This window comes from Pongo pygmaeus, chromosome 17, assembly GCF_028885625.2.
Source record: "Pongo pygmaeus isolate AG05252 chromosome 17, NHGRI_mPonPyg2-v2.0_pri, whole genome shotgun sequence".
Classification (NCBI taxonomy): domain Eukaryota; kingdom Metazoa; phylum Chordata; class Mammalia; order Primates; family Hominidae; genus Pongo; species Pongo pygmaeus.
The window spans coordinates 77,219,302-77,244,642 of NC_072390.2; the positions used below are offsets into that span (position 1 = coordinate 77,219,302).

At 35.9% G+C, this 25,341-nt stretch overlaps 1 protein-coding gene across 3 annotated transcripts in view; it reads left to right on the top strand.

The window, feature by feature from the left end:
• RELCH (RAB11 binding and LisH domain, coiled-coil and HEAT repeat containing) overlaps positions 1–25,037 on the top strand; it is a 118,802-nt gene extending 93,765 nt beyond the window's left edge. For all 3 annotated transcript variants that reach the window (XM_054461277.2, XM_054461280.2, XM_054461284.2), the window contains 5 exons: positions 261–399; positions 5,289–5,405; positions 9,464–9,552; positions 16,720–16,790; positions 23,338–25,037. In XM_054461277.2, coding sequence (XP_054317252.2) covers positions 261–399; positions 5,289–5,405; positions 9,464–9,552; positions 16,720–16,790; positions 23,338–23,458 — 537 coding nt within the window. In that variant the 3' untranslated portion in view covers positions 23,459–25,037. The remainder of the gene's footprint in view (positions 1–260; positions 400–5,288; positions 5,406–9,463; positions 9,553–16,719; positions 16,791–23,337) is intronic.
• Positions 25,038–25,341: the final 304 nt, after the last annotated feature.

Consider the following 25,341-nt stretch of genomic DNA (forward strand, 5'->3'; position numbering starts at 1 on the left):
TTTTTCTTTTGTTGTTATAATTTGTTTAGGAATATTTGTATTTTTCATTAAGAATTTATAAGCGTAAGCAAAAGTAGGAAACCTTCTCTGAGCCAAAAGATTTAATAACTATTTATTTAATTCCAAATTTCTACTGCCATTGGACTATAGGTTGCTTTAATCCACTGCTGTAAGTCATGTTTAATGTGTGTCTTTCACTTTAACAACACTACTCAGTTTTCAATATTCTATAAAATGACTGTACAATATCCAATTTTAAGTTGCTGGAAAGAGTGAAAATGCAGTTGGCTTCTTTCCTGGAAGATCCTCAGTATCAAGACCAACATTCTTTGCATACAGAGATCATAAAAACATTTGGTAGAGTTGGCCCTAACGCAGAACCCAGGTTCCGAGATGAGTGTAAGTTGCATTTTTCTACCTTTTTCATGAATTGTAATGTAAGATCAAAGCTAGACACTCCTCTGAGGCCTTGTCATATATTAAAATTTTGGTGCATTTGTCACGCGTTAAAGCCTTGTGTACTGAAAGCCTTGTGTACTTTTGTGTACTGAAAGCTGAACATGAAACAAGTTAGTTATTGTGAATTAATCAGTATTGACATTAGTGGATGGTTTTGTTCTATTTTGTTTTGAGACAGAGTCTCGCTCTGTCACCCAGGCTGGAGTGCAATGGCATGATCTCACCTCACTGCAACCTCTGCCTCCTGGGTACAAGTGATTCTCCTGCCTCAGCCTCCCGAGTAGTTGGGATTACAGGTGCCCACCACCACGCCCGGCTAATTTTTGTATTTTTAGTAGTGACGGGGTTTTGCCATGTTGGTCAGGCTGGTCTCGAACTCCTGACCTCAGGTGATCTGCCTGCCTCGGCCTCCCAGAGTGTTGTGATTACAGGCGTGAGCCACCGCGCCCGCCCTAGTGGATGGTCTTATACTGTATACTGATTGCTGTAAGACATATGAAGAGTAACTCAAACTTAATTTCAAGTTATTTTAGAAATATTTCTTAATAACTGCTAATTGCTAAATACTGTGGTGCCTTAGAGTTTATTTTTTATTTTTAAGGAAATTTTTGGTGTTTCTAGACATGTTCGTGTGAAAAATAGACATTTCTTCCACTTAGCATGCTATTCAGCATGATACATAACTTTGTTTTAATTCATAGCTTGTTGATCTGCTACATGATCTTCCACAATTATCTGCCTTTTTTCTCTAGATTTTACAGAGTCTCTTTTACTGTGGGCCTCAACATTTACGGCCACAATTTCTTTGGATAGCATCAAAGCATTAAGAAATTATTACTCCAAAAGCATATCAGTTATCATAGCTCTTTTATTTTTAGCAATTTGACATGCTGTAGAGAGGGCCACAAGTTGGGTCACTTAAATCAGTTTAGTTTCTAGTACATTATTTTATTCTCCGGCAGACTGTTACATATCCAGGCTGGCATATGACTTTTTAAGATAAGAGTCATCAACAAAAAATACTAAGTCAGGATTTGGACTACAGTGTCCAAAAAATCGGTTGAAGGCATGCACACTGATCAAGCTATAGAAACACAGTCATGACATTTTTTTTCACTGGGTAAGTGTCTTTATAATTAGCCAACTAACAGAAGAAAGTTGATATTTTAGTTAGCACTAGGGGTAGTTCCACATGTTGCAGTGTCAAATTTACAGGTGATTCTAGGTAGGAACTCTGAAGGTGCTTTGACTTTTCGAGGCTGTAGTTGCTCTGAGGCAAGGAGACTAACTTTTGGCTGCTAGATTAAAGGATAGGCTCAACAGGCAGTGGGTCTTTGGTGTGTGCCATGTTGTCAAGTTAAATGGGTATTTGATATGTTGTCATGTTAAACGGGTCTTTGGTGTGTGCAATGTTGTTGCATTAAATGGGTCCTTGCTGTGTGCCGTGTCGTATAGTTAAAACTTTTCTAGAGCATGATCTGACTTTTCTATGTACATTCAAAAGAAAGACTCATGATAATCTGGGAAGAATCCATCTGGATTCTTATAGGATCTGCTCCAATTATTTTGTTGATTCTTCAGAATCTTTTTTTCAGTAATTCTGGGACTATAGTTATTTTTCAAATTAAACATAGTGTCAATATCTTAATTTCTCTTTCTAGAATGTTCAAGAATATCTAAAAATAACCCTTCCATTTTATTTGACAGTTTTTATTGTAGAGTAGATACCTACCTATCAAATTCATAGGAGTTGTACAAGAGGAAAAAACGAATTTTCTTCTCATAATGGCCCCCAAATAACAATTAAAGGTTGTTTTGGGAACAGATTGAGGTGAGAAATTCCCACTGCTTCAATAGTTCTAGTAAACCATTATCCTTGAAGCCTCCTGCAACTTACTGTGTACCTACAAGTATGTCTTATACAGTCTTCTTTCACATTTTGGTACAACCAGATTCTTTTTTAAGATAAAAATTAGCCTTTTTTTCCATTTTGTACTTACTTCCCAGTCAAGTGGCTTCTCTTTTGCTTTAGAACTTACCCTGAGGAATTTAGTACTCTATATTAATAAGATAAATATTGAAGTAGAACCTGTATGAAGACTGCTATAGTGTTATTCCTAAGTATTTATAGACAATTGGCTTTGGGAGTTTGGAGGATGGACAGAGAATTTCTGGGTGGTAACGTCTCCCTTGGAGTGGCATTTTGGGTATTTAGGTATTTGCCCCTCTATTTCTTGGCTAATAGAGGACATTAGTTCTTTCAGTGGCCCTTGTTCTTTCGCAATTATTGATTATCACAGGACCTTTGGTCTTGTTTTTATTTTTAGGAACCAGTTGTTTTATCTGGAACACCGTAGAGTTGTTTTTTGTTTTCAGCTATTTTATTTAGTAAGGCTCTCTGAAAATGTTCAGTCATACATTGGAGATTTTCTGAAGTGGCAATTTTCCATTTCTGATTTTTTCCCCTAAGTTTCTTGTTTGAGGTCTGGGCCCATTTATTCAAACAAACAAACAAACAAACAAAAACAGGACAAGGTTCCCTTTATGACTATTGGATCTACCCCAGAATATTTTTTGAACATTTTCTGAAATACAGTTTTTTGTTTGTTTGTTTGTTTGTTTGTTGTTTTTGAGGCAGAATCTCTCTCTGTCACCCAGGCTGGAGTGCAGTGGCGCCATCTTGGCTCACTGCAACCTGCGTCTCCCTGGTTCAAGTGATTCTCCTGCCTCAGCCTCCCGAGTAGCTGAGATTACAGGCACGCACCACCACATCCGGCTAATTTTTTGTGAAATACGGTTTTATAAAATCTCCTATTATCCTTTTTTCATTTACAATTTTAAATCTTTGTTCAATCTGCCATAAAGAAAAAGGCTTCTGCAGTGACCTTATGTTATGTATTTCCTCTTTTTCTTTCCCACTGAAGGTCAGTTTTAGAATTAGCCTAAGTCAGGCATGGTGCCATGTGTCTGTAGTCCCAGCTACTCAGGAAGCTGAGGTGGGAGGATCACTTGAGGCCAGGAGTTCAACACCAGCCTGAGCAACATAGCAAGACCAAGTCCCTACAAAAGATTTTTAAAAATTAGCTAGGCATGGTGGCACGTATCTGTAGTCCATCAACTCAGGAGGCCAAGGCAGGAAGATCACTTGAGTCCAAGTATTCGAGGCTGTGGTGCACTATGATTGCACCTGTGAATAGTCATTGCATTCCAGCCCAAGCAACAAAGAAAGACCCCATCTCTTAATAAAAAAGAAAGAATGATATCCATCTGGGTTATTATTAAATCATCTCCTGGTCCTTCATCTCCTACTGCTTTTAACCATCTGTCTACATCTGAGGGGTTAACAGTTAAGTGAATTAATTAATACATATGTGGTAGCCCAGGACAATATGTGTGTAGTGAAATCTGAATTCTATAGTAAAGTTCTGTCTGTCTTCCTGAGAATTAGGAAGATCTTTAATTAGAGCCTTTAACTTCCTTGAGACTACAGTTTAAATGAACTTCTATAGATTTCTTCTAGTCAAGCAATTTTAAGGGGATATTATGCAGTGTGATTGTTGTGTTTCTGAGAAAAACCTTGTAAAAAGGTCAGAGACTCAGGAGAAGATGGAATAAAGGAACCATATATGAATAGATAAAGTGCAAGAATGATAAGTTTCTAAATGTTTGGGCAGAAATGAACTAGTGAGTCTTTGAGAGAAACTTAGAGTCACTATTTTGTTGAGGCCTCAGCATGCCAATTAATGAAGCTTTCAACTGAACATTTGGAGTTTTTGTTTCCTAATTTGTTCTAGAGCTCCTCATAAATATACTGTTATTAATTTTGACAAGTCAAAATGTCCCCTAAAAATGATCATTGTTATTCTGAGTTTTTGTGGGGTTTTACTAAGCTAAGCATGAAAGTTGTGATTATTGCCCCAGCTTATTTAGGATGCAGGAGTTTTTCCAGTAGAAGATTATGACTTTTATATACACAAACTCAGTGCAAACAAGAAAGGGGTCACTACAGTTGGTCAGCAGTTGATGCTTATGAGTGGTGTTTTGTGATCCTCAACCAAGCAGAGACTAGAAAGGGGTTGTGTGATTGGTCTTGTGATTAACAATTTAACAATCACTGACCCTGAAGTCATTTCTTCTAAGAGCCCTGGTTTTAGTGGGAAATGGTATCCAGAAAACACAATCTTAGGCTCTAGACGTGCTCATTGCTACCGAAGTGGTTTTTGTTTCTTGGACCATTGCTTTTATTTAGCAGGAGGTTGAAATTTTATGTTACTCTTTGAGGGTATTAAACTCATTGAATAACTTGAAAACTCAGCCGCCAGTGCTGTTTGACATTGGTCTTTGCTAAGAATTTGAGAAACTAAAGCTAATAATAGTATTCTGAAGGAGTGAAATAATAGGTTGTTGAAAAAGAATATACTCTATTTTGATTTAATAGCAATGGTAATATTTTATTTTTATGAAGAAACTTATCTGCAAGTATAAATAATACAAGAGGTAGGTTGTTTATAATTATCTGGGCTTCATTTTTCAAACTGGGAAACTGAATTACAGTGAGGCCAAATAATCTATATACATCCTCATAATTAGGTAGTAGTGACAGTACTAAAATTTGTTTCTCCCAAATACCAGATCACTTTTTATTTTGAAAAACTACTTTCTTCCCTAGTTAAGAAAAAGCAAGTATAAGATATGGGTAATCTTTTGAAGTCATTCAGAATTAAAATGAAATTTCATAAATTAAAGTGATAAATTATTGTTAAAGTGTGTCAGGGTTTTGTATGCATGCTCTGGATAAAAATTTAATCCTTTCTTTTTTCTGTTTTCAGTTGTTATACCACATTTGCATAAGTTAGCCTTGGTGAACAACTTACAGATTGTGGATTCTAAAAGACTGGACATTGCTACACATCTTTTTGAAGCCTACAGTGCACTTTCCTGTTGTTGTATCCTTGCTTTATTAAGGTGTATCTACATTTATGTAACCAATCTTAGAGTGGAACTTGGTTGTTAAAGATTGAAAAGTAGAACTTCTTTTCTTCAACTTACATAAGAATTGTAGAAAATTGAAGATTTGATTTGTCTCACTCCACTCCTTCTTCTAGCCATCTCATAATTTTAAGAGATAATTTTAAGTCCTCTGTGCTTTTATGTTCTATAGTTTTGAGAATTTTGATGAAGTTCTTAACCTGAAGTTTTTATTTATATTAGTTAGCTACATAACTGAGCAAGAAATAAAAGGCAGAAAGAATTACAGCTGAGACTTCTGTTAATCCAAAGGAAGCCTTGTATATATGACTTGGCATTTAGGTTTTTCAGTGAAGGTTTAACTCTCAGTATCCAGTGGAATATTATGAATATCTCTTAGAGAGATATCACACATTGGTCAAGTACAGGGCCAACAAAGCTAATGATCTCCAGTGATTGTAGAACTGGGAGAAAACTTAGAGATCATGTAGGTCCATGTCAGTGACTGTAAATGATTAAACTAAGGCTTAAAGACATGAATGGCTTCTGTTTTTTATAGTTGAAAGCAAAACTGTGACTGGAACAAAGAACTTTAGCCATTCTGTTAAATGTTCTCTTTACTATCCTATGCCTATAAAATAAAACTAAGAAGGAAGTAAAGATAACGATGGGCAAAGTGAACTCCCAACTTTTAGGCTCTTTTATTTAAAAGGCAGAAGGGTTGAAGAAAGGGGAAATGAGAGATTGAAAAAAGAGTGAAAGGCTAAATACTAAAGTACATGCTAAACAAAAAACAGAGAACAAAGGAAGAGTTTCAGGATTATTACATGTGGTTCACATCGTTCTATACCAGTTTGATGTAATAAGCAACATGAACAGGTAATTTTAAATGAGATAAATATGCCATAAAATATTACTAACAGTCATTGACACTGGATTCTGGACTAGAATGTACCAATAAGAAGTTATTTTTGTTCAGAATAAATCAAATAGAGAAAGTAGAAAAGTAGAGCTATCTGTGAAGTAGCTATGTGTCTTTGGAAATACTAAAACTGAAAGTTGGATGCATGGTTCAGAGCAGTTTATGTTGGAAATCTATTACAAATGGCCTAATCATGAGGAGGATATGAGCCATGTTTTTTAAAATATAGATGGCACCATATTTTAATAATTTAATAATTTTGTAACCTCAACTATTCATGTCTTCTATAAGTTTAGTTCCACTAAAAGCAGAACTTATCATTCTTGATTTCTTGTTGGCATTTTCAACTTAGGGAAGATAGAGGAAGCAAAAAGAGGAACTGATATTCTGAATTAGCAAGTAAGAATTCTTTAGTATTGGAGAAGTGATAGGACCCTTGCAAGAAAGCAACAGTGGTGCATCGCAGAGTTTGTATCTCAAAGAAAGAAAACATTGGTGTGTTTAATTGGACTTTGTGAAAGTAATATTTAAAACTTACACAAAACGTTATGTATAATCTTATATAGCAGAGAGTTTCTAAAGGAATATGCCTCAAGGAAAATGGGAAAGTTAAAAGATCCAAATGTTTGGCTCTGTAAAACCAAATTTTCAAAGTAGGGAAGGCAGTGGTTTCCAAAGGGCATAGAAATCTATATAAAAGGAATATTATTGTGTGTTTAGATATGCATAGAATATCACTAAATACAGTAAAAAGGCTACATACCAATACGGTAAGGGGAAGAACCATCTTAACAACAGTCCCTGTTCAAGTACTAAAAGTGTTAGTTCTACATGAGTCAGAACTTGTACTTGAGTCAACAGTGCTGTGGCCCCTAATAAAATCACATTGTTCTAATCTGTTCTGCTCCATTGTATTCTAAGCTGATCAGAAGAGTGCTCCTTTTAGCCTACCATCATGTTTTAATACAGACATTAGAAAAACTATAGTGTATAACATTTTGGCATAATAATAAGTCAAGAAGTCATGTTTAAGGAAAGTTTGAAGCAATTTAGGAATGTTTAACCTGGAGAAGAGATGGCTTGGGGATGAAAAGATATTTTAAAGGTTTTTAGGTAGAAGGATGATGAGGCACACTGTGCAGCTAAGGTACAGAGCTAATACTAACAAGCAGAGATAACAGAGGTTGATTTCGTTTATAAGAAAAACTTCCTAATTGAGCTATCTAAAATGCAGTGATCTCCCTTAATAAACTAAGAATTTTCTTTCATTGTTAGCAGTCAGAGGCTAACCATCATTCACCAGTGAGGTAAAGGTGGTTCCTAATATCTGATGGAACTAATTACCTTTAACTTTCGAATCCTTGAGAAAGATTGATCCATAGGGAAAAGGTAGGCCCCCAACAGTGAGTAGAAAGAGGAAAAGAAGTGACTTCCCTCTTCTAAGTAGGGCCATATTCAGCTTCTCATTCCATGCCCATATTTCTCTAGATCAGACTCTTAAACTACTAATTCAAAGGTCATTCACAGTTATATTTTGGTGCCACTTATCCCCATATCTAGAAAGCAAGACTACATAATCATTAGGTTGTAGCCCTCTATATGTCTATAGGGACTTGGTTTGACCAAATGATGTTTATATTTTTAATACCTATTAAATTATAAACCACTCATTATAGGATCCATGTTTGTGAACAATTTTTATTTATAACTGTATTTTCAAAGCACTAGTTATACTGATTTTTTTCTTAGTGAAATTCATTTTTTCAACTAAGTCATCTTTATAAGGGAACTCATTTAAATCATCTAATTTAATCATCTTTATGGCCGGGCACGGTGGCTCATGCCTGTAATCCCAGCACTTTGGGAGGCCAAGGCGGGCAGATCACCTGAGATCAGGGGTTCGAGACCAGCCCAACATGGTGAAACCCCATCTCTACTAAAAATATAAAAAATTAGCTGGGTGTGGTGCCACGCACCTGTAATCCCAGCTACTCGGGAGGCTGAGGCAGGAGAATCGCATGAACCCAGGAGGCAGAGGTTGCAGTGAGCCGAGATCGTGCCACTGCACTCCAGCCTGGGTGACAAGAGCAAAAAATTCCGTTAAAAAAAATTATCTTTATAAGGGAACTCATTTACTGGCTTTTTTGTGGTGTGATATTAAATAGGAGCTAGCTTTACAGGCTAGAATAAAGGGAGAATGTATCAGAATTGACGTGAATGAACAAGATGAATTGTTTTCTGGGGAAAGTTTTCCTGATACCTTTTAATGTCAAGATAATCAACTAAAACTCAAAGATGACTGAGAACTACAAGTAATCCTAAACTTAACAAACGCTCTTATTACAGTAAAAGCTCTGTTATCCAACTCAATCAGGACCTATAGTAGGTCAGTGTAACAGGATGGTTAAAGCAAGAAATCAGGAAAATGGTATCTACCTTAGATAACTTACTTTAACTTAAAGTGTATATATGTTATTTTCTTTTACCAGTCTTTTGATGTAGGCATCTCTTTTGTGTGAATCTGTTGATTATAGTTAAACATCTTCTTTCTCAGGTAAATCACATCTGTAATGCAATTGTCTATGATTTACAGGTTAAAGTTCTTTAAAGAGGATTCAGAAATATTTCTGATATGCACTATAGAGTTTTTCTAGGTGTTTATATTTTTCTCAATCTTTTACAATTGTCTTATACATAATAGTTAAACAGCAATGTTTTAAGCAATTTGCATTTACCAGTTTTTCCCAAAACTTTCAACTTAGTTGTCATGGAAAACTTACTTTTTGTACTTTTTTCATATTCATTGAAACATCTGATTGGGTTACATGACTTAATTGTTACACTCACTTTATACATTTCCATGACATTCTGTAATTTAAATGATGAATACCACTGACATAAATAGATTTGTGTGAATAAATGCAATTGACTCCTGATAAATAACTTACTCTGCAAATGAGGATTCATGCTTGAGGGGAGCCTGTTTACCCTAAGTGATCACCATGCCATAGGTATCATATAAGAAGGCTTCTCTTTTATATGGTAGTAACTCGGTTGTTCTGTTGGACATACCAGTTTGGTTTCGTTTAATTCCCTTAACTACCTTGTCCCAAGTCATTTCAGAGGATTTAATGGTTAATCACTTTTTACCAGGTCTCAGATGTTTACGGACTGACATGGAACATCTCTCTCCAGAGCATGAGGTGAGCCACTGTGATTACCAGTGCCATATTCATGTTTTAATACCTCATATATAGACTTCCGTTCTTCTCTATGTGAGGCTTATGATATGCTGTAATTTTTTTAAATCTAGCTTAATGTCATTTTATCGATTTATTTACTAGATGCGATATCTTCAGCAACTCCTTTCACATCTTTGAGCCTCTCTTTAATTGTCTACAGTAGGGATAATACACTCTCCTTCACTTAATATAATGAGACTTTAATAAGATAATATATATGAAAAAATTTAACTATAAAATGTTAGTTATCTCTGACCATCAACTTTCTTAAATGCAGTTTCTATTTTCTGTCTTCATTTCTTCATAACTATTTTATTTCATTCTATTTGTCTCCTGTTTCCCCTCGTTTCCTCCAAATCCCTGTTTATCATTTATTTTCTATTCTGTATCTTCAACCTACTTTTCCATCAGCTTTTCCTTTTACGGTGTTTGACTCTCCACTCCTAAATAGCAAAAACTGCCTTTCATCCCTCTCCAAGTCTCTTATTCTTCCTGATCATCCACATTTACTCTCTCAACTTTTACAGTGTCTATTGGTACATCATATTCCCTGCATCACACTAATCCATTGAAACTGCCATCTTTAAGATCACTCGTGACCAAGCTGCCACCCTGACAGGACTTTTTTTTAGTTCTTACAGCTTCAGGTCTCTCTGCAGCATTTTCTGATTCAAAACTCCTGTGGCTCCTGGGACTCCACTTCTATTCCTGTTTTTTTCTTACTTCTCTAGTCAGTTCTTCCCAATCTCCCCTCCTTTCTTACCTCACCTTTCCATTCATTAGAATTACTCTCCATGAACAAGTTCATCCATACTCATCATCTAACTTGCCTTTACTATATGTTAATATCACACAAATTTCATCTTCTGCTCTAACCCCATGCTGGAGCCATACTGCCACCTGTCTGTTCCACCTGCATGTCCTACAGGCATCATTTAAAATTCAGCATGGCCAATCCCCTCAACCAGAATTACTCTGTGTCTCCCACTTTGGCTAATGCCATACTGCTTTCTCCCCAAGTCATATACCTGCTGGTTAACATAGAATATGTCCAATTAGTTCTTTAATTTCATAATGTCTTTCTAATCTCTTCCGTTTCTTTATACCTGTGCCACCCTGTTAGTTGAATCCTTTATTGTTATCTCATTGAAACCATTGTAGAATATCCTAATTTTTCTCCAGTCTTAGCTCTCTACTGTTGTTTCTCACTACAGCCAAAGTACTTTTTCTAAAGTATAAATCTCTTCATGTTATTCTCCTATTAAAAACCCTTTACAAGTTTCTACATACAAGGCCTTTTATCATCTGACATCTGTTCATCTTGATAGTTTCATCCCTCTCCCTTTCTCCTCCATCACACACTCTGCCCCAGCCATGCCAAACTAATTCATCTCCACCATATAACATCGTCTTTTGCTTCCATGCCTTTGCCTATTCTCTTCCCTCTGTCAAAAAAATACCATTTCTTAATGTAAAGTGTAGAATATACACTCAAAGGCTATATTACATATGTGTTTGTATTAGTCAGGGTTCTCCAGAGAAGCAAAACCAAAATGATATATTAAGAGATTTATTTTAAGGAATTGGCTTATGCAGTTGAGGGGGCTGGCAAGTCCAAAATATGTAGGAGAGACCATAAGGCAGAACACTCAGGCAGGAATTGATGTTGCAGGCTTCAGTCTAAAATATGGAGGGCAGGCTGATAACTCAAGCAGTATTTGAGGCAGATTCCTTCTTCAGGAAACCTCACTTTTTGCTCATAAAGCCTTCAACTGCTTGGATGAGACCTACCCATATTTTTTTAGGGCAATAATCTCCTTTACTTAAAATTAATTTATTGTGATGTTCATCACATCTACAGAATACCTTCACAGCAATGCCTGGGTCTCACTGTTTGATTAAATAACTGGGTGCTATATCCTAGCCAAGTTGACACAAAGGCTATGACTATCAGTCTTGTTTAAGAAACAATTATACTGTCACAAAGTTGATGAGGGAAAAAAGAAGGAAAATTTTTTAAAATAATAATAATTAAACTAACACCCATGTAATTACTACCTAGCTTAAGAAATAGAAAATTACCAGTATCTTAAAAGTTCCATATATGCCCCTCCCTAATCATGTCCCTCTCCTGTGCTCCTCCAAGTTTAACACTTGCCCAGAATTTTGTATTTTCATACTTTGTTTTTCTTATTGTTTTACCACATATTTATTTATCCCTAAACAACATATTGTTTAATTTTGCATATTTCTCCTATCCTGTATATATGGAATCTCCTGTATGTATTCTTATATGTATGTATTCTTATCTGTATGTATTCTTATATGATTTGCTTTTTTCACTCATTTCGTTATAAATTTCATTATTGATATTTGCGAAAGTAGTTATTTTATTGTCCTTACTGAATAGTATTCCTTTGTATGAGTATGCCGTAGTTTATCCATTCTTCTTTCTGGGAAAATGGGTGACATTTCCAGTATTTTGTTATTATAAACAGAATTACAAGCATCTTATGATGCACATGTACAAAAGTTTGTACATGCACATGTGAGATACAAACTGGGAGTAGAATCAACAAGTTGTACAGTGTACACATTTTCAGTTTTGCCTAATAATGCTAAATTGTTTTCCAAAATGCTAACAATTTATACCCCTATAGGCAGTGTATGGGAGTACTCTTTTAGTTCTTATGTTTGCCCACACTTGGTGTTGTTAAACTTTCTAATTTGGTGAATATAAAATTACCATTATGTTTCTGATTTGCATTTCTCTAATTACTGTCAAGTTTGAGCATCCTTTGGTATGCTTATTGATGAGTTGTGTTCTTCTATTAAAGTTTATTTAGGTTTTCTGCCTATTTTTCATTTAGGCTATCTTAACTGTTACTTTTTAGAAGTTCATTATATATCTGGAATATACCAATACTTTGTCAATTTTATGTTTTATGAATATCTGTTTCCAATTTATGACATGTCTTTTCATATTTTTGGCATCTTCAAACACTGATTCTTAATTTTTTAATAGTCAGATTTATTGATCATTTCTAAAAGACATTATTTCCTATACTTCTGAAATTTTTTTAAATTGACTTTATACAATAAAATTATTAATTTTACTAGAATTGGTTTTTATGTATGATGTGAGCTAGCATTCCAATTATATTTCTTTTCCTATATGGACAATCTGTTATTTCAGTATGTTTTTTGAACAGTTCATCCTTTTTGCACTGATTGGCAATGCTGCCTCTGTCATACATGAAGTTCCAGTGTATGTACGTGCCTGTTATTGGGGAACATTCTTTCTCACTGGTTTCTTTGTCAGTTGTTATAAAAATGATATGTTGTCTTCATTACAGTTGTCTTGTTTAAAAGTCCAGAAATCCAGTAGGACAAGTCCACCATCCTGTCCTTTTTTAGAAATGTTTTGACTGTTCATGACCCTTACCTTCCTCATGTAAAGTTTAGTATTATATTGACAGGTTCCAAGAAGGATCTTATTTAGATTCTGATTGAAATTGAATTGACTCTGTAAATTAATATGGGGAGTCTTCTCTAGATTGAGTCTTGCTATATAGAACATGCTATATCTTATATTTATTTAGATCTTCCAACACGCTGGGGCTACAGGTGTGAGCCACCATCCCCAGCCTGGTGGTGGTTTTTTTTTTTTCTCTTTCTTTTAAAGTTAGTTTTGAATAGGGATTTATCAGTTTCATTAATCTCAAATATTGAACTTTTAGCTGTGTTGATTTTTCCCTACTGCTTTTTTTTCTATTTTACTTATATTTGTTTTCATCTGTATTTCCTTTTATTTTGTTTAGGTTTGTTTTTCTATTTTTCTAACTTCTTGAGGAGGAAACTTAGGTTATTTTTAAACTTTTCTTCTTTTCTAATATATGAATTTAAGGGTTTTGGCTTTTTGTTTGTTTTTTTGAGACAGGGTCTCACTGTCACCCATGCTGGAGTACAGTGGTGCTATCTTGGCTCACTGCAACCTCTACCTCCCAGTGATCCCCCTACCTCAGCCTCCCGAGTAGCTGGTACTACAAGCGTGCACCACCATGCCAAGCTAATTTTTTGTATGTTTAGTAGAGACAGGGTTTTGCCATGCTGCCCAGGCTGGTCTCAAACTCCTGGGTTCAAGCGATTCACCCACCTTGGCCTCCCACAGTGCTGGGATTACAGGCTTGAGCCACCATGCTCGGCTATGAATTTAAGGTTTTAAGTATTGTTTTAGCTGTATCCCATGCATTTGCTATATTTTATCTTTATTATCATTTAGTTCAAATTAGAGTTTTATTTCCAGTATTTCATTACTGACCCATGGGGTTTGTTTAATTGGGGGGGCAGGGGGAATTATCTTGTGATATTTTTGTTACTGATTTCTAACTTAACTACAGTCAGAGAACAGTCTGATTTCAGTCCTTTGAAATTTGTTAAAGTTATCCTAATGACCCAGAATATGATCAATGTGGCATTTGAAAAGAATATACATTCTGTCATTATTAGGTATATTGTTTTATATATTTCAATAAAATAAGGTTAGTTAATTTTATGGTTCAATTCTATCTTTGTATCAGTTTTTTTGTGACCTGCTTGTTTCATCAGCTGTTGAAAGACGTGTTAAAAGTTACGATTGGCAGCCAGGCACGGTGGCCCACGCCTGTAATCCCAGCACTTTGGGAGGCTGAGGCAGGCAGATACCTGAGGTCAGGAGTTCGAGACCAGCCTGACCAACGTGGAGAAACCCTGTCTCTACTAAAAATACAAAATTAGCCAGGTGTGGTGGTGCATGCTTGGAATTCCAGCTACTTGGGAGGCTGAGGCAGGAGAATCATTTGAACCCAGGAGGTGGAGGTTGCAGTGAGCCAAGATCGCGCCATTGCACTCCAGCCTGGGCAACAAGAGCGAAACTCCGTCTCAAAAAAAAAAAAGTTATGATTGGGGATTGTCTACTTCCCCTTTTAGTTCTTTTCAGTTTTGCTTTGTATGTTTCTTAGATGCCCTTTATCAGGCTGAGGAAGTTTTCTTCTATTCCTAGTTTTTGAATGTTTTTATTATGAAGGGATGTTAGATATTGTCAAATGTTTTTTTCTGCATCAATTGAGATGATCATGAGGTTGTTTTTTCTTCTATTGATACAGTGTATTACATTAATCTTGGAGTACTAAACCAACCTTGCATTCCTGGGATAAATCCCACTTGGTTATGTTGTATAATTCCTTTGATATGTAGCTGGATTAAGTTTGCTAGTATTTTGTTGAGGATCCTTGCTTCCAGGATAGATGCTAAATCTAAGTCTTTAGGACAGAACATATAAGAAGCAAGCCTGTTTCACCGCAAATTTCCCTACCTCCATTAGGGTATGGTGGGACTGAATAAGAGGAATAATTTAAAGACTTTAAAAGGATCAGATTCCCAGATTCCCTTTGCAACCTTGAAGAGAGACTGGAGCTTTAGTCTGCAGACTTGAGATATCGGGCATAGCTGAAAACCATACTGAAAAGAGGGAAAATAAGTGACAGCTAGTTAATGATGGGACACCTCATTACCCTTCAAATGCTGGCTGTCAGGTTTATACCTACAGGGGAAAAAGGAACAACAGAAAGTTAGGTTTTTGCCAGATTTAACTTAAAGTGAAGTCTACTGATGCATAAAGAGATTCTAATCCACATTTTGGTGCTCCAGTCATGAGTAGACATCCCAAGATTACCAATCATTTAGAAAAGCCTAGAATACCAAAGATAGAGATGAAAATATAGAAGAAAGAAGGAGGATACTGGAGGAAACAGAGACAATGCAAGAAGGATAAAGAAAAATACAAAAAATTCCCCTTAAAAACCAAAAAGCAAAAAACTAGCCAAACAACAAATGCTATAACCTGTGAGATAAGAGAGTGGGGTAGCAGAGAATACATTCAAAAAAGGGTAACCTAGAATTTCCCACATGATGCATGATAAAAGTTTCATTCTCTCAGAATAATCCCCAAAGTCCTTATCATAATCTCAAGGCACTATAGGATCTGGCCCTCTCTTCTAGTACATTTTAATTAAGACTTCATCTTCTATCCTGTCTCCCTTGCTCACCCTGCACCAACTCTGGCTTCTTTCCTTAGGACATGGCAGGTCTAGTCCCACCTCACAGCCTTTGAGCAGCCTCTTCCTAGCGTCTGCAGCATTTATTCCTCCATCTCCTTCATGTTTTTACTTAAACATTATCATCTCCATGAAGCCTACCCTGAACACTTCCATGTGAATTGTACCATTCTCCACTTTGGCCTTCCTAGTACCCCTTATCTTACTCAATGTTTTTTCTAAAACCCTTATCACTTTCTAATATACTGCATAATTTACCTGCTTTTTGTGTATCTATCTCTCTTACTAGAACATAAGCTCCACAAATAGGGAATATTGTCTGTTTTATTTGCTTTATCCCCCCCGTCTAAAAAGGTGCCTAGGCTGTAGTAGGTAGACAATAAATATTTTTTTAGTGACCTCCATGCCCAAACATGGGCCAAGAATATTCAGAAGAGCCATTCATTTTCTGGTGTGGTTGCCAGATATTAGAGCAGCAGTTTAGATCTCTCTAACCTTTCTGTCACTCACTCAGTCTCCCTGCAGGAATGGTGTTAACTTTTACACACCTAGCATATCCCTCATTATATTTTAGTAGCCGTGGTGCTATACCTAGTCTCAGCTCTAGACATTAAAATAAGGGATCTTGCTTTTTACAACCTGGAGAAAGCAAAGGGGCGTAGAACAGGACAGCTTTTACTGGGAAAATGTGTGTGTGACCATAGTGTGTGTGTATGTTAAATATATAGATGTATATACATTTTACTTTTAACATTAGAAGATGGTGAGTAAGCTAAGGGAGAATAGAAAACATTTAGAAAGAAGACTAGTGAAAATCAAAATAAATTATTGTTATATGATTGAGATTTTTTTAAAGCTACTTCTGTACCTAGTCTAGCAATCTAATATGAATTCCTTTAACAAAGTAACTGCCAAAACTAAATTTTTAATTAACATATTAGCTTATAGGAATACTAAAAATTAAAACATTAGATTAAACCATAGTATTTTACTATGTAAACTGTATTTCACTAAGGTAAATTTTTTTAATCAGGTTATTTTAAGTTCCATGATAAAAGAATGTGAACAAAAAGTTGAAAACAAGACCGTCCAAGAGCCTCAAGGGTAAGACATTAATTCCTTTTTTAAGGCTACATGTTAACCTTAATTTTTCTATCTAAATTTGCTGTCAATCAGTGTAATGTGTCATTTTGTGTTATGTTATAGTCCTTTGTTTGGAAGACAAGAAAATGATTTAAGTCATTGGTTCTCAAATCCTGGTCTATAAACCATCTCATCAGAATTATCTGGGGAATTTAAAATTCAGGTCTCCACCCCATGCCCTGCGCCTTCTCTCAATATTGTCAGTCAGCCTAGGGATCTGTATGTTTAAAAGCTTCCAACAAAATTCTGATATATAGCTGGGTTGTTCACTCACTGGTCAAAAGAATGTCTAGAAAGTTATGACAGGAGTTGTAAGATGAACAACGTACTGCATAAAGGATTATCAACTTGGGAATGTTCTAGTCACATGCTTCTAATCAAACTAATTGGAATCCAAGGATTCAGTAAAATTAAAATATAAGCATAGATGTGAAAGAGTATAACGTTGGAGTTTCAGGAGTGGGAGTTATTTACAAATGAGCTGTACGTACTCTTACTGAAGTAACCTTGAGCATCTTAAGTGGACTCAGACATAAAAAGCTCAAAAGTATTTTCTTTAAGGCTAACTACTGGGAATAAGTGTTTCATCCTATCGGTCTAGAAACATACACACACTCGCGCATGCGCTCCTCCCTATTCCCCATATGCAACACGCATATATCTTTGATATGTTAGAACCCTTACTTTATAAAGCCTCTTAGAATGGAAGCAGTCTTCTCCATATATAACCATTTTAGCCACAGAGGATTAAAACAATAGACACATTCACATCTTCTATATTAGTGGTTTTTTATAGAGGTTTTTTACAGGCTTTTCTAACAAACACAAAAATAAACTGAAAATATAATGAATTTCTATATATGTTATAACTGTAACCCAGCTTCAATTTCATCCATACCCGACCTACTTCTCCCTCCCATTCTCTGATATGTATCTTTTAAAGATAAGTATTATTTAAAAAAAACATAAACACAATATCATTATCACACCAACATAACAACTTAATATCATCAACTATCTGGCTTTTGTTCAAATTTCTCTTTGTTTCATAAATGTCAGTGATTTGTTGTTTGTCTTCCTTACAGTTTGTTTCTTTGAGTCAGGATCCAAATGAGTTCTGTACATTGTAGTTGGTTGCTATGTTGTCTCCTTCAATCCATAGACAGAATGTCACCCTTCTATTCCTTTTTTCTCCGTACAATTTACTTATTGAAGAAACTGAGTCATGTCCTATAGAGTTTCCCACAGTCTGAATTTTGGTGATTGCATTTCTCTTCTGTCTTTTAACATGTTCTTCTCTATTTCTCGTATATTTGGTAGCTGGGTCTAGATCTAGAGACTTAATCAGATTCACGGCAAGCTTCTGTTCTCCTCAGGTTTTTACACATATGATTCCGTCTGCCAGGAGTATTCTTACTCTGCCTGGCTAGTTCCTATTCATCCTTCAGGACAGAGCTTAGATGTTGCCTCTTCAGGGAAGCCTTCCTTGACCCCAACCTCCCTCTGAAGTCTATTGTAGATCAAAAGCACAAGAGGAAAGCCTTTTACTTGAAGCAGTAAAAGGAACTGCTTCTAAGATGGAAGGAAAAGCAAGAGTGGGTGCAGATAAAGTTATCTGTATCTGTGAAGAGCTCTGCCTTTTGTTGTGGGGAATACAAAGATGATGCATATATGGATTTCACCTTCAAAGAGCCTGTGGTTAAAAGCAGTATTTTTCAAACTGCAGATCATTGACGTTAGTACACTGTTTAATTAATTTAATTGGTTGTGACAGGTATTTCATCCCAAGAAATAGAATCAAATAGAGAGTACATCCCAAGTGATAAAGATGAGTCTTTCTTATGAAACATCAGTTACCTGTGTAAGTACTACAAGTCATCATGTAAATGTGGCACTTACTATGGATCTGTGTCAGAAAAGTTTGAAAAGCACTGATCTGCAGGCAGAAAATGTATGCATAACTATTTTGGTACCCTTCTTATAGTCATTCAGCAGTAAGTAAAATTCAGAGGGCTTACCATGGGCTGTTCACAAAGATGAGCTTGAGCAAGTCATAGTCTCTTCCCTCGGGGTATTCACAGCTGAAAGTGGGAAAAAGAAGCAGTTAAAAATAAAGATAAACACTAAAACAATGCCTGCAAATGGTTCCAAGGATAAAGGAATACAGGAGTCTTCAGATATGAATGGCGACTAGGGAGGAAAAAAGGAAGAGCAAAAGAGGATTACATGCAGAAAAATCAGCACTGTGCAAAATGACAAAAGTTACAGAAGAGCGTGTTTGGGAACTGTAAGTAAAGCTAGAGTGCAGAGTACATGTGGGAGAATGGTAGAGATAAGTATATAAAGGTAGGCAGGCACCAAACAATAAAGAATTCTGTGTGCCACACTGGGAAATTTGGACTTTATGTTATAGGCCAGGTGGCAGCAAACTTTTTTGTAGAGATAGTAAACATTATTTTAAACTTTGGAGACCATACAATCTCTGTCACAGCTACTGAGCTAGACTCTGCTATTGTAGCTGGAAAGCAGCCTTTGGCAATATGTAAATAAATGTGCATGGCTGTGTTTCAGTAAAACTTTATTTATAAAAACAGCAGGCTGGATTTGGCCTGCTACCTGTAGCCAATTCTTAGGAACTTTGGTTGTCTAGAGTTAGTGTCCATCAGAATCACCTGGAAATTGCTGAGTACCAGCCCCAGAGTTTTTGATTCAGAAGATCGGAGTGGAGTCTGAGAATTTGTATTGATAACAAGTTCCCAGGTGGTGCTAATGCTGCAGGTCTAGGAACCACACCTTGAGAATCACTCTTTAGGAACCAGACTCTAGTGAATAGAGAAGTGGGTGGAACAGATTAGAAAGCTGTTACAGGAACCCATGATAAGATGAAGTGTGGTCTTGGATGGGAAGGTAACAACAAGTAATGCTTATGAACCAGATACCATTCTAAACATTTTTCATATATTTGCTAATAATTGTCATACTAAGCCTACAAAGTAGATAGTTTTACTATTCTCATTTTACAGATGACAGAGAGGTAGGTAAGTTGCTCAGAGGCCACCTAGCTACTAAGTGGAGGAACCAGAACCCAGGCATTATGGTCCTTGAGACCGTGATTTTAACCACCATGTTATAATGCCAGTGTATGGCAGTGAATATGAGAAGATGGATTTGAGATCCATATTTCAGATGTGAACTCAGTTTAACTTGGCAGCTGATTAAGAGTGAAGGAGAACAGAATCAAAAGATTCCTACATTTCTGATCTGAACATTTAAGCGGATGATGATAAAATACAACAAAATGGAACTACAGGAAGAACTATTCTGAAGAGGAATATTTAAAATGTGAGGCACAGGTAGAGAAACACTATAGGCAGTTCATTGAGATTTAAGAACCATTAGCAGCATATGGGTGGTAATTAAAGGCTTACAGTTGGAGCAGTGGTAGATGAATGATATCATTTGAAAAGGGGGCTCTGATGGGGAGAAGGTGACCAGGCATGGAATTAGAGACCAACATTTCAGATGCTTATGGAAGAATTTAACTAAGAAATAGAAGGCAAACCAGAATGGTGTTAGAAATCAAGTGGAGATTTTATTTTTGATTTGTTTTTGTTTTTTTCAAGATAGAGTCTCACTCTGTCTCCCAGGCTGGAGTGCAGTGGCACCATCTCGGCTCACTGCAACCTCCACCTCCCGGGTTCAAGCAATTCTCCTGCCTTAGCCTGCCTCCCGAGTAGCTGGGATTACAGGCGTGCACCATCATGCCCAGCTAATTAATGTATTTTTACTAGAGAGGGGGTTTCACCATGTTGGCCAGGCTGGTCTCAAACTCCTGACCTCAAGTGATCTACCCGTCTTGACCTCCCAAAGTGCTGGGATTACAGCTGTGAGCCGCTGTGCCTGGCCCAAATGGAGATTTTAAAGAGAAGAAAAGAGATAAGTAATATAGGACATAAATAGTTTTAAAGAAGATAGGGATATTAGTTGCAAAGAAAAGATCTGAGATTTGCTTGAAAACTTCAGTGAGGATACACATTACAAGGCAGCCCATTTCATTTTAATAACTCTTTTTAAAAATTTATCTTTTCCTGGATTAAAATCTCCCTTTCCAAAATGCCTATGCCCTCTAAAACAAGTCTTTATCATCTGGTAGAGGGGTGGGAGAGTGTTACAAACCCCTTTATAAAACTGATAAAAATTTACACTCTGTCTTGGGGTGGGGGCGGAATTGCTGTAATGCAATGATTTTTTTTTTTTTTTTTAACTGAAGAGCTTTGTAGTATAGACCTGGCCCTCCTACCTCAGATGGAAAGAATCAGAAGTACTGGATTAGACCTAGGCATCTGCATTTTCAGAAGTTTTCCAGGTGACTGTGATGTGTATCAGTAGACCTATGCAGATATATACACCCCTGCAGATATACATTATATATCCAATTTTTCACATATGACATATGCAGGTATCGGTTAAGTCACCTAAATCTTCTTCAAGCCAAATATTTTTCATTCCTTTAATTTTTACCTGTTATAGTTTCCAGACTCCTTAACATCATGGTTGGCCTCCTCTTAGAATATCATTAAAACTTAAAAACTTGATATCTCAACTATGGTCTGACCCATACATCCCCTTTTTCTAGATGTAAATTTAAATCATACTTATCTTTTGACTTACACTGAGTTTTCTAAAGAAAGGAAGAGCACTGAAAAGCTAGAATGTTAAGGAAAGGCACCATAGGACTTCAGCTGGGCTTTGAAAGATGGGTAGGCAATGGATAGAAAGATTTGAGAGTGATTGAACAATAGTCTGGACAAACCTGACTGAGGGGAGTCAAAGAGATAGTCAGTGACAGTGGTATGGAAAAACAAGAAATAGACTGCTACATTTCCTGAATGCAAAGCACATTTCATCTTGTAGGTGGTATGTAAGCATTAAAGATTTTGGAGCTAAGATGTGATATCAAGAAGTGACTTTTGGAAGTTAATCTGATAATTAAAGATGGAAGACTGTTGGAATCACTGAGTTGTGAAGTATTAGCCATGGAAGTAAAAAGAAACAGTAGAGGAGATGCTTCAATAAATAAGGTCACAGGACTTGTGATTGGTTTGAAATAGAAGTAGAAGGAGCTATTAAATTCACTGTTAGAAACAGAGGAAAATAGTAGAACCACTGGCAAAAAGAGGGGGGAATTAAAATGGAGAGTTATTTCTAAAGTTAGGTGTGAACAAAAGCTTGAGATGTTGGCTTTATGTAGCAAATAATAGTAATGTGGGACTGACCCTCAGGAAAAGGGATGCGATTCAATTTGAAACTTGGAGAGTAAGTTTTATAATTGAAGAATTAAGAGCCAAATACTGAACCTTAGGGAAGATTACTTTGTGGGAAGAGAAGCAGCAGGAAAGAGACCCCACTGGTGTACTGTCAGAAGAGCAATGTGAAGAAGATTTTCAAGGTGGGAGTTGTGGTTTGGTTTTTAACTTGAGTAATTCACAGTGCACACCCTTATAGACTACATAGACCCAGGTGTCCTCCGTGGCAGCACACACCTCCTGCAGTAGATTCAACAGACATGTTGAGCACCTGCAGCTTGCCACACGTTGTCTTTGACATGTTCAAACACATTATCTTACTTAATCCTCAGAATATTTTACAACAGAAATTGCAAGCTGTGTTTTACAGATGAGGAAACTGAGTCAGAGAGATCTAAAGCATGTTGGCCAAAGCCACAAGGCAATAAAGTGGATTCCAAGTCTATTACAGGACAGTTGTCAGGTCATTGAAAAATTGTGCTTGATCAGTATTCTGTTTCTGTTCAGTACTATGATAAATTAGCAATCTTTAGTGGTCATTTAGATTGTGTTTATTCCCTACAGAGCAGGTTGGTGAAAAAGAAAGAAGAAATGGATTCGAAACTATTGATTGAAATCAATGCAACTGGCAATTCAGGACATCCCCCAAAAAAGGAATATCCCCCTAAAAAGGAATATACCATAGGATTATTATCAGCACAGCACAAAACTTCATTGCAATTTAATTTACTCATTTGTGAAAATACTGATAATATTTATCTTCCAGGATTGCTGTAAGAATTAAATGAAGTGATAAAGAATAACTACTACTAACAATTACATCATGCTATTATGTGCCTAGCACTATACTGAACACTTTACAGTTGTATTAATATAATCCTAATAACCCTAGGAGACAAATACTAGAATCATCCTCGTTTTACAGATGAGATTAAATAATTTACCCGAGCTGGTAAACAGAGCCAAGATTCAGTCCAGTCCCAGACTTGTGCCTAACCACCACATGTACTGCTTCCTTTACTATAGATAACGAACATGAAAGCTCCTAATCTAGTATGGCATATACAAACTACCCTCCATAAATATTAGTTTCCCTTTTGTGATGCCAATTCAGAGTGTGTTCGTTAATGATATGCTACTAAATAAATGAAAAATTGTTATTTTTTAATTGCTTTACATGAATTTTAAATTTTCTTTCCTAGCTCAATGTCAATTGCTGCAAGCTTAGTGAGTGAAGATACAAAGACCAAGTTTTTGAACAAAATGGGCCAGTTGACAACATCAGGCGCCATGTTGGCCAATGTGTTTCAGAGAAAGAAGTAGAAGCAGGAAAGAAGCCCCCAGTAAACACTAAGATGGACCTCAAGCCGACTGGTTCCTTGTACTTGAAGTACTTGCCTTTTTTATTTCCTCAGTTTTATGTTCTTGCATTATAATTTTATCCTAACCTCCAAAGATATTTGCACTGCTTTTAATTACTGCTGTATATTTGTTGATTTTGGAGTTACAACTGTGGTGATAGAAAATTGAGTTGATGGTCTGTACCAAGTCCCTTGTCTATGTTCTTGTCTTTCAGAATAATTTTTATATAAATATATATATAGTGAAGAAGTTTTTTTTAATTTTTGGATGGGATATTCGCAAATATCTGTATTATACACTAAGCTATTACAATGGTACTTAAAATAATGTAAATTTGAAGTCATTGTTATAAAATAATAAAGTGGAGATTACTTAAGTATTTAAATTATGAAAGAATAATGCAGACTTTTTATTGTTTCTTAACTGACTAGAAAGAGCCACCAGCATTACTCTGTGCCTTTTGGACATCAGTTTGTGTGTTCTATAGGAATTGTGTGCATTCCATTCACACAGTATTTCTTTAGGATGCTGTGATGATTTGAATTACAAATCCTACAGTAAATAGCTAAAGACGAAACCTTCATTTCATAACTCTCATGAATATTCTTTAAGTGCTATTTAAACCTCCCCAGCACTTAGATGCATATAATGGACTTACCTGAGGAAAGACAGCACATAGGCATGGGGAGAGGTAACCAAGGTGAATTTTACAAACTGGTGTGTAGTAGATTTAAATGCTCAAAAATAAATGTAACTGAGAAGAGTTAATGATTGTGAGATTTTTCCCAAATTGAGATACAGAAGAAAATATAGTTTGAATCTGAAATTTAACACTTATTTATGTAAAACATTTTATTTAAGATATTTTCTAATGATTTTAATTTTAGAGAGTACCTTTTCATTCTGTGTGTTACAGAGAAGTACTGAAAAGTTAAGGACACTTGGGGGCTACTTTTTTCCCTCTAAACTAAAAAAGACATTGGCTAAATTATAACTAGTTAGTTATCACCTTGTCCCTGAAAGTCAGTGACCTCCTGTGTTTGATGTATATTACATAGAGTCTTAAGTCAGTGTACAGTTCCACTGGAATTTGACAGTTGTCTATACAGTCATGCAACTTGAAGTAGAAAAGAGTGCTGGACATAGGAAGGGGGTGCTTGGTTTGAGGGGTTAATGTGAGGCCTTTTTGAAAAATGAATATTTTGATAAAAAGAATTCTTGTTTTAGCACAGTTGATGCACATAGGTGATTCTCATATTTGTTGTATAAACTGGTTTAATACATTTGGAACATAGTTGGATTACATTCATTTCCTGGGAAAGCTAGCTTACCATACATTCAAGTTTATAAAACAATTTGCCATAGGCAAAGCCATTTGAAAAGTTCATTCTGAAATTATTTCATTTACCTACAGTGAAATAATTGTGAACTAAGTAGTCTTTCTGAAAACTGTTGGGTTCTAGGCATTCCTGAGAAATTGAAAGTGGCTACCTTTCATGTCAAAAATGTTGATCTATTATAAATAAAATGTTTTTGCATATGTTTTTGTTTTGGTTTGGGCTATGTGTTTTACTTTCGTTTTGAAACACTATACTTTCTATTAAGCAAAAAAATGAGAAAAGCCTATATTCATGAGAATATACTAATATTTTGTAAATATAATTTATATAAATTTACCTATTTTGGTTTGTTTTTACTAAAAAGGGACCATGTTGCTATAAAACTAATACATTTCAGAGGTACCTGGAAGAAAAATGTTTAAACTCTGATTTGCTTCAAACTATAGTAGAATATGTGTATGTTTGTTATCAAGTGAATGGGCAGAATGTATTTTTATTGTGAAC